Source organism: Lipotes vexillifer, unplaced genomic scaffold (assembly GCF_000442215.2).
Source record: "Lipotes vexillifer unplaced genomic scaffold, Lipotes_vexillifer_v1.1 scaffold705, whole genome shotgun sequence".
Classification (NCBI taxonomy): Eukaryota; Metazoa; Chordata; class Mammalia; order Artiodactyla; family Lipotidae; genus Lipotes; species Lipotes vexillifer.
This window is the reverse complement of record NW_006793209.1, coordinates 1-10,605: the sequence shown is the minus strand read 5'-3', so window position 1 is coordinate 10,605 and position 10,605 is coordinate 1. Positions and strand designations below refer to the sequence as shown.

Below are 10,605 nucleotides of genomic sequence, written 5' to 3'. Positions count from 1 at the left end.
GGCTCCGTCGGCTCCTTGACTCACACTCCCTGCTCGCCCTTAGTGCCTGCCGGCGCCCGCGGTGCCGCATTGCCGCCCGGCTCGGCCCATGCCCAGGGCTGCTGCTCCCTCCGCCGGCGCCCGGGGGGCCGCGGCGGCCGTGAGGTGGGGGCGGCCGCGGGAGGCGGCGGGGCCGGCCGCCGGCGCAGGGTCCGGGCGCGCAGCGCGGCGGGCGTAGGTCTATGTCGCGGGCAGCGGCGGCGGCGGCGGCCGCGGAGGGACGATGCGCGAGTACAAAGTGGTGGTGCTGGGCTCGGGCGGGGTCGGCAAATCCGCCCTGACCGTGCAGTTCGTGACCGGCACCTTCATCGAGAAATACGACCCCACCATCGAGGACTTCTACCGCAAGGAGATCGAGGTGGACTCGTCGCCGTCGGTGCTGGAGATCCTGGACACGGCGGGCACCGAGCAGTTCGCGTCCATGCGGGACCTGTACATCAAGAACGGCCAGGGCTTCATCCTCGTCTACAGCCTCGTCAACCAACAGAGCTTCCAGGACATCAAGCCCATGCGGGACCAGATCATCCGAGTGAAGCGGTGAGAGGGCCGGGGGCGCGGGCAGGGGGCTTCGCGGTGCGGCCGGCAGCCCCTGTCCCGGGGCCAGAACTCCCTCCCGCGTGCTCTGGGGTGGCCGTGGGCAGGAGGAGATGTCTAGGGAGATGGCTCTGCGATCTTACGCTTTATGATATATATATATATATATTTTTTTTTTTTTTTTTAACCAGCATCTTCCTCCTCATCTTGAATCTCAAATTTGAGTGCTTTGTTTCACAACTCAAATTTGGCATCCCGTGAACCCACAGCACAGCTCTTTGTCTCTTGGATATTACTAGTAGCGCTTGTGCAGAACCCCAAAGGAAACAAAGTTTAAAACTTGCAGCGGGGGGGGAGAGGGGCGGGTAGGTTTCTGCTGGGAAGAGGGCAGCTGTGCAAGTATAGTGGAGACATTTTCAGATTGAACAACAACAGAAAACCTACCTTTGCAGTATTTGACAGCAAAAATTGCTCACACGTACGTGGTTAAAAATGTCAAGTCCAAAGGAAAGAGACCGTTCTCGTTTCATAAAAGATTGAATGGTGCCAAGGCGTTTTACAAAAATGAACTCTCCAATTAAGATGAAACTTTAAAGACAGATTATCAAATTATTTGAAGACATGGCTCAGTTGGATTGAGATAGTACATAGAAGCACAAGTATACCATTCACATTAAAGAATGCGACTTAACTTTTTTTTTCTTTTTAGTCTAACTGCCTTATTCCCCTCAAAAACAAAAAAAGAAAGAAAAAGGAGGGAAAAAGGCACTCCTGGAAATAATGCAAGTTTTTTCAAAGGTGTGACTCAGATATTAGCTCATTTAAAGTTAATGCAAATAAGGTCTTTCCTGATATGAACTTTTTTCTAAAGTGTGCATTTTGGAAATATGGCTGGTAGCATAAATGGCTTATGATATTTGTTTTCTCTTAAGTTGATCGAGTATATTTTTTCCTATAATTTCAAGCATCAGATGTGTAATATCTCAGTTCAAAGTTTTAGCAAATTTTTCTAATTACTGTTTACGTGTTACTGCTTTGTCTGATTCTTATTATTAGTTAATAATTGCTAATAATTTTGATTTAGTGTAATTTTATTTTTCTTACCCAGTTCTACCTATAACCCTAAATTTGTAGACATTTGCTGAAAACTAGTTGTAAGTGTACTGTAGACGTAGTCTCATTTTTAGTCAGTTTGAGTCTACTCACTTTGAAAGAGCAAATACCAAGTCACATATATTCAGGGGTTGCTCAAAAATTCACTAGAAGGAGCAGATTTTTAATGCCACGTATGAGATCAAAGGGGAGGCCCTCTCCTGAAGCTCTCCCCACTTAATTCACTGAATATGCACTTTAATAGCTAACCTGAAATTTTGGTATGTTTCTTCTTCCATTAAATTTCAAACTAGAATAAAGTGGATATTTTTATAGCTTCTCATGGTGTTCTGAGATCTGTGAATCTGATAGCTTCTTACTTCTTCAGTCTCATTTTCTTGAAAGTTAATTGTTATAGTTAACATAGGAACACGTTTGGTGTTAAATTTACCAGGTATCTGATATTTAAGAGGCTACATTCAAGTGACTCAAATCTTTAATTCCCCTTTCATACTACTTAAAAAACAAAACAAAACAGGGCAATCTAACACATTGTCACATGTCAATCTTAGGCCATATACGTACATCAAATAATAAAGTAAATGCCCCAACTCCTCCACCCTTTATATTTAAACATATACAGATAATACGTGCATTGATAAAAGTCACATGCCCAGGGCGAACTTCTTGACACAAGCCTAGCAGACAGAATATGGTAAAATGTCATTGGATAGTGTAGTCCATATGATTTTGTAGTTTCTTATGATTTAGTAGAGATTACTAATAATGAGTTAGTCTAAACGTAGTGTATTGGAACAATTTATTTGTATGCACTGTGACCCAAGAAGAAAAAAAAAAGAGTAAAATTCTGTTTGCCCAGATGTCATTTACTCACTAGTCTCAGTTCCTGATGTGAAAGTTGAAAAGACCAGCTGAAGTGTATGTAGTTCATAAACTCTTTCACTGGAATTCATCCATTGTGTCCTTAAGAACCGCTTGGGCCCTTCTGTGTCCTGGTATTTTTTTACTTCACCCTAATCTCATCATGTGGCCTCCCGGCCTGTGGCATATTATAAACAACGTTGAAAGAAAGAAGGAATCTGTGTATACTATGTATTTTACAATACAATATATATTATGCACATATTATGTTAAAGCAGGCATTCAATGTGTTGGTTCTTTAACTTTTCCCACTTAAAGAGAATAAAATGGGATTTTCAAATAAATGAATTTTCTTCTCTTTTTGGGAATCAGTTTTTAAATTAATCAGTTGCTGTAGGAGGTATTCGTAGTTGTTCCCTCCCCTCTGCCAGTTACTGCTTTACATATTATATACAACAGTTGTTTGGGGATATTTAATATCACCATAATGCAGATGACATAAGTGAAGTGCAGAGAGGGTTGATATTTCGCCCAAAACTAGTCATTGGTGGAGAGGAGATTTAAACCAAGATCTGCATGAATCCACGTATTCTTCTTTTCTTCTATACCATGCTGCCTTTGACCTTGATGTTTATTGGCAAATTCAGCAGTCCAGCCTTTGGTCTAGGGTCACGCTCTTCAATTCAAATATAGTTGTGGGCCATGTGTGTAATTTTGAAATGTCTACTAGCTGATATTTCTTAAAAAGTGTGAAGCAGGTAAAATTAATTTTAATAATATATTTTATTTAACCTACTCTATCTAAAATATTGTCATTTCAACGTGTAATCAGTATTCAAAAATTGAGATACTTTAATAGTTTTCATACTAAATTTTCAAAATCTGGTGTTCAATTTACACTTACTGCACATCTCAGTTCAGACTGGCTGTATTTCAGTTGCTCCCAGGCTACCATATTGCACAATGTAGGTATAAGGTGTATATATTTTGGGGAAATGCTTGCTTCTCTGAGCTCCATCTTCCTTGTCTGTGAATTAGAGTATAGCATGTACCTCTCAAGAGTCTTTGTTAGGATAAAATGAGATAATATATTTTAAGGTGTCCAACACAATACCTTAAACACAAAACTTGCTTCAAAATTCCAGCTGTTCTTTAACTTTGTCACCCTGTCTGCTTAAAATTTTATCCTTGATATAAATGTAATTTGAGAGGAAATAAATTTGATTGCATTTTGAAAGTCATTACCTAGTGTAGACAAGATGATACTAAAAAAGCAGTGGTGACTAAAACAATCCTTGGAAAAATTTTGTTGGTATTCTCTTAAGATATTTTCTCTTATTAAAAATCTTATGGGAAAGGGCAAGAGAATGAACATTTAACTTTAACTGTAGCACCAATGCACGGCTGAGAGTGAAATGGAGCTTTTCCCTGGATTGTTCTTGTATGGAATGTTCTGCTTATAAAAAGTATAAAACAGGTCCCTACTCCCTTAAGTGTCTGTAGGTTCACGGACATCCGTATACAGGTTCCCCCCTGCTATCTGAAAGTAGAGAGTTCCTATGAAACCTTCCCTAAGCCAAAATGGCATAAAGTGAAGAAGCAATTACCTTAGGACACATCTTGCTTACAGATGCGCAAAAAAAAAAAAAAAAATCTAGGTAAAGCGCTCACAGACACAGTTCAAAGCTATGGCAGATTGATGCTGAGGTGCTGAGTGTGGTTCCTGGGGAAGGAACTTGGAGGTGCCTCTCTCCCTGATGGGGTACGTGCTACCTCTCAACTGCTCACAGCAAACCAAGTGCTGGACGCTATTTTCACTTTTTGCCTTTTTTCATAAAAGCAAAAACCATCTTCTGATTTCTTTTGGTTATCAAAAACAGGTACTAATGTAGGTCTTTCCTAAAAGTGAAGTGTCACGAAGCAACTTTTGAAAAGCACAGGATACCTGTACATACACAAGCTCCTGTCCAAGCCAAGCAGGCTAGCTAAAATGGTGGTTTTTATTAATTCACATGCTTTCTTTTTTTAAATTGACTTTGAATGAGATCGGACACATAGGGAAGAGTGACAAGGATACAGCAAATGTTTCAATTGAAATAAAACTCAAGTTCTTTCTAATTTCATAGTTGCTTCTCCCATTCCTCCCAGGGTAAGCCGTGGTCCTGACTTGAAGTACCTTGGAACATGCAACCCAATGCCTATTCTTAGGATAAAGCCCAGAAATCTTCAACATGACCTTCCCAGGCCCAGCAATGCTCTTATCCATCCCTGCCTTTCCACCTTCACCTCTGGCAACCTTCCTCGCCCCTTGGATTCCAGCACCCAGACCTTCTTTTAGTTCCATGAAAGTGCCTGTCTCTGGGCTTTCCTTCTACATGCAGAAATCACCCACCTTTTGCAGAGTTAATTCCTACTTTTTGGCCCCTGCTTAGAAGATTTCCTCCTCAGGGAAGCCTTCCTCATCTTCCCAAACTGACTTTATTCCATCCTGTCTTCCCACAGTGTATTAACCTCGTGCCTCACCCCTTCCCTCAACCACTCATGTTTCAGACATCGGTGGCACCCTGTGCTTCCCCTCCTCTGGTAGTGCTCATCAGAGTTTAATTTAAGTACAGTCCATCTTTCTTATTAAACTGTAATCCCATGTGGCTAGAATGGCTCCTGGCACATAGGAACCAATCAAGAAAAATGTGTTGAAAAAAATTAGTGTTCAAAGAGAAAATTATTTTAGTGGCCTCAGTTTCCCCAAGCATTTGAATTTTATAGATGGAGGAGGTGACTCTTTAAAGCCCATTTTGCAGCTGGAGTAGACAATCTCCCTTCCAGTCTAACATTCTGTGAGAGTACTTCTATCTACTAGGGGCGACCAGGGAAGAGGTAAAATTTAAAAACAAACTTTAACAAACTTTAAGAATCAGAAGCATGGTGTCTTCCATATGGAGGACATGGCATGGGAAATGCGTAGGGTAGGTTCATTGGCTGTTAAATAGACCAGGTTGGCCAAACCAGGAATTTATATAAAAGTGTGAGAAGAGGTAATATACATAAAGCTAAATTACGGAAGGTTAAAGACTTTGGACTTGCTCTTGCAGTCAAGGACCATGATCAGAATTGTTATAAAAATAGAAATATGGTGGTGATATGATAGATGGCTTAGTGGTAATAGACCAGAGTCAGAAGAAAGAGTTGTATTGTCATAATCTCATTTCTACATGAAGTATAAAGATTCTGAATTAGCATGGAAAGAATGGATGCAAATAATGTTGTAAAGAATGAATCAATCAAACTTAGTGGAAAAAGGAGAGGAAAAGGTCAAAAGTAACCTGGACATTGTGAACATGAGCGAATAGAATTAGAGAGGAATAGCCGGGGGAGATTATTTTGGCTTTGGAGATGGTAATCATCCAGATAGATGCACCTAATAAGCAATTAGAATACGGGACTAAAGCCTGAAAGTTCAGTTTATGTATGAGTGTAAAGACTCGAAATCATCTATATAATTCACATTCGGAGAGCAGATGAACCCTGCTGGGTAGTGTACAGCGAGGTAGAAGTGAATGGCCAGGAATAGAAATTAGAAATGAATATGGCCAAGGATAGAACTTGACATTTGTAAGGTACCTAGAGGAGACTTTATACATTGCATTAGGCTAGAAGGCATGGTGCATTTTATTATTTTTTTTATTTTTTTTATTTTTTCATTATTTCAAAGCCACCTTTTATTATTAATCACAGAGCAATAAAAGGCAAACAAGCAACAACAGCAGAAAAAACTATTTACAAAACTACTTCTAAAATACTCTTAAACACTTTATTTTTTTTTTTATTTTTTTTTTTCTTAAACACTTTTGACTTTACTAATTATCTGTGAAGCAGTTCTGCATCAGGTAAAGCACTGAAAACTTTAGTGCCTTAATCATTTAAAAGCACCTTCATTATCCAGGCTTTAGGAGCCAGTGTCCTTTAATGGACAACAGACTCTTGAATAGTCCTTTATTGGACATTTTAAGAGTGACTCAACAATAAATATTTTGGCTTCACAGAACCTGCACCATATCTACCTCATTAGCCTACCTTTGGGTCCTTTCTGATCAGGCATTTCTTTTCCCTCAACGTACAGAAATACTGCACCAGATGGCCTTTTCATTTCAGGATAGCCATTTCATTACGTATTTTTATGTGGCATGGTGCATTTTAAGACTGAGAAGAAAAATGGGGCAAGTGTGGTTATTTGTACTACCCAAAGGGAATAAGTGACTATTTTTTTTTTACTATTATTATTTCATATTTCTGTATCATTTAAGTGATCACTTTTAAGAGACCCAGCTGATCGTTTGCACATTTTCTCCTCACAGTAAGTTGCCCTAAAAGCCCAATCTTAAGGTAGAGGTAGATTGCCAGTTGCTAACACATAGATCATGACCCACAACAGATTGGCACTGTGGAGCTGAAACCAGGAAATACATCCAGTGATGTTTGTCCCAATAAGTGATTTCTGGAGTCTGCCACCAATTCCTTCTTCCCCAAACACCTCCTTCCCCAGTTTGATACCTCCAGAGACCATAATTGTAATTGAAAGCTCCTCCAAGGTACAGAGCCTAATAGCTGTGAGTCACTTTTTATAGCCCAGAGTTTTTTCCTGAAAAGGAAACTTGGTTTTGCTGCATTGTAAAATTAGAATATTACAGTAGAGTCATTTCCTTTTTACCATCCCAGGATTAGAATTTTTTAAGTTCACTTTGTAGATGGAGTAGATGATCTCCCACCAGCCCTACATTCTGAGGATACTTCTATCTCATTGGCACAATAAAGGAAAAAGGATTTTAATATGAACCTTAAAGAATCTGCAGCCTGTGACCTGCAAATCTTATCTATTTAGGGGTTTGTGATAATTGTATCAATAAAATCTCTAATCAGAGGAATCATTACAATGTTTTTTTTTAAAAAAAAGGTGGAGGGGCAGAAAGGATTTAAATAGCCAGCCAACAATTCCACTGCACACAGACAAAAGATATCAGCTATCCCTGAATATTGATAAATCCTCTGACAAATGGAACAGATGGATGATTTGAAAGGTGATTTGACTGGCCACTGAATGAGAAGTATTCAGGCCTCAGGCAGGTGGATGACATTGACTTTCTCACTCTCCTTTAGGAAAAAGTCAGATAATTAACAGATAAACACTAAGAAGGAGGAACTAATAAAATATCTCTGGATGACACAACCAACAGGAAGAGCCAACAAAGTTGGAATCTTTTTATTTGTTAAAATTTTCCAGTAACAGTACACTTGAGTGATTTAATTCTGTATGCCATCTTTTCAGAAATTATATATGGCACATTGAAATGCATAGATTATATATTTACACATTTCTAAGCAGTGATCTTTACATAAAACTATGTACACCATACACAATCTGTGATTTTAGACATCTGCATTTCAGTAAAGTATATAAGTAAAATATAACTATATTGATAAAGTTTAAGTTTATCAAAATATATTAAAAGAGCATATTTCTAGTTGCTAAGATTTTGACATGGTATATACTAAATACTGTTTATGTACTTCTAAAAGATTGGAACCTCTTTGGAAATGTCGGACCTAATATTTCAACTATTCACCTTTTATTCTTGTAGGAAAATTCTACTAAAAAACACATCACATTAGCCTGATTTTTAATAAATTTCAGTTTAAATTAAAGGTCACGGCTATGAAATAAGATTTTTTTCCCAGCATGTGAGTCAGAATAAGGTTACTGGATATCCAAATCAAATGTCAGCAGCATATTATATCAAAGGCGTGGTTTGGGAAATCCAATAATAAAGCAGCATTGGAATTCTTTGGAGATCGATGCATTTTATTACTTAATGTTGGAAATGTACTTATCACACATTGCTAAAAGCGCTATCTGAATAAGCTATTTAAAACAGATTACAGCATGTGAATAAAGTATACTTGTAAATTATACATTCTTTTTAATCAAACTCCTGAAATATATTCACTGGTGGAATTGGATAGATTGTTGCTTTTCTTTTGTTTTTTTGTTTTGAAAACAAACCAAATTGATATTTTATGGAGAAATGTGATTAATTATTTTGCAGGTTTTTAAAGTTCATTTTTATTGAGATATAATTGAAATATAACATTGTAATAGTTTTACGGTTTTTTCACTCAGTAAAATTACGCAAGACAAACAAACATTGTAAACCTTTACTTAAAACATTTAGGAGTTACTTCCCATAAAACATAATGATTTGATATATGCATATATTGCAAAATGGTCACCACAGTAAGTTTAGTTAACGTCTGTCACCACACACAGTTACAGTTTGTGTGTGTGTGTGTGTGTGTGTGTGTGTGTGTGTGTGTGTGTGTGTGTGTGATGTCAGCGTTTATGATTTACTCCCTTGGCAGGCATCCAATACCGTATTACCTGTAGGCGCTGTGCTGTACACCGGCCCCAGGACTTACTTATCATTTATCTTATAACTGACAGTTTGTACATTTTTACTGCCTTCACCCATTTCACCCCCCCACCCCATCTGTTCTCTGTATCTGTGAGTTCAGTTTTGTGGTTTAAGATTCTGTATATTAGTGAAATTATACAGTATTTGTCTTTTTTCTGTCAGACTTATTTCACTTAGCATAATGCCCTTAAGGAGGTCCATCCAAATTGTCTCAAATGACAGAATTTCTTTTTTTTTAATGGTTTAATAATATTTTGATCTATCTATCTATATATATAACATTTTCTTTATCAGTTCATCCATCAGCGGACATTTAGGTTGTTTCCATGTCCTGACTATTGCAAATAATGCCACAGTGAACTTGAGGGTGCAGATATCTCTTCGAGATAGTGATTTTGTTTTCTTTGGGTAAATACAGAAGTGACATTGCTAGATGTTCTATTTTTAATATTTTGAAGAACCTCCATACTGTTTTCCATGGTGGCTGTACCAATTTACATCCCTACCCACTGTGCACAGGGGTTTTCTTTTCTCCACAGTCTCACCAACGCTTGTTTATATTTTGACTTTTTGGTGATGGTCATTCTAACAGGTGATACCTCATTGTGATTTTGATATGCATTTCCCTGATTATCAGTGTTGAGCACCTTTTCATGTACTTTTTGGCCACCTGTATGTCTCCTTTGGAAAAATGTCTGTTCAGATCCTCTGCCCATTTTTTTTATTGGATTTTTTTTTCTATTGAGTTGTATGAGTCCTTTTTATATTTCAGGTATTAATCCCTTATAAGATATATGATTTGCAAATATTTTCTTCCATTCTGTAGATTGCCTTTTCATTTGGTTGATGGTTTCCTTTGTTGTACAGGAGCTTTTTAGTTTGATGTAGTCCCATTTGTTTTTATTTGCTTTTGTTGCCTTTGCTCTTTGTGTCAAATCCAAAAAATTATTACCAAGACCAGTGTCAAGGAGCTTACTCCCTATGTTTTCTTCTAGGAGTTTTATGGTTTCAGGTCTTATGTTCAAAGCTTTAGATCCATTCTGAGTTGATTTTTCTGTGTGGTATAAGGTAATATTCCAGTTCCATTCTTCTACATATGGCTGTTCAGTTTTCCCAGCACCAGTTACTGAAGAAAATATCCTTTCCCCATTGCATATGCTTGGCTCCTTTGTTGTAAATTAGCTGACCATATATGTATGGGCTTATTTCTAGGTTCTCTAGTCTGTTCCATTGATCTATGTGTCTGTTTTTATGTTAATACCATACTGTTTTGATTGGTATAGATTTGTAATATAGTTTGAAATCAGGAAGTGTGATGCCTCCAGCTTGGTTCTTCTTTCTTAAGATTCCTTTGGCTATTAGGTCTTTTGTGATTCCATACAATATTAGGATTGTTTGTTACATTTATGTGAAAAATGCCATTGGAATTTTGATGGGGACTGCATTGACTCTGTAGATTGCTTTGGGTAGTATGGACATTTTAACAATATTCTTCTAGCCCATGAGTACGGAAGAGCCTTAGATTAATTTGTGTCTTCAGTCTCTTTCATCAATGTTTTATCTTTTTTTTTTTTTTTTTTTTTTTTTTTTT

General features: G+C 38.0%; 1 protein-coding gene across 1 annotated transcript; it reads left to right on the top strand.

The window, feature by feature from the left end:
• The first annotated feature begins 262 nt into the window (after positions 1-262).
• LOC103090701 (ras-related protein Rap-2a) lies at positions 263-583 on the top strand. The gene has a single exon (XM_007466266.1). The coding sequence runs from the start codon at positions 263-265 to the stop codon at positions 578-580; it is 318 nt and encodes a 105-aa protein (XP_007466328.1). The 3' UTR covers positions 581-583.
• The last annotated feature ends 10,022 nt before the right edge of the window (positions 584-10,605 follow it).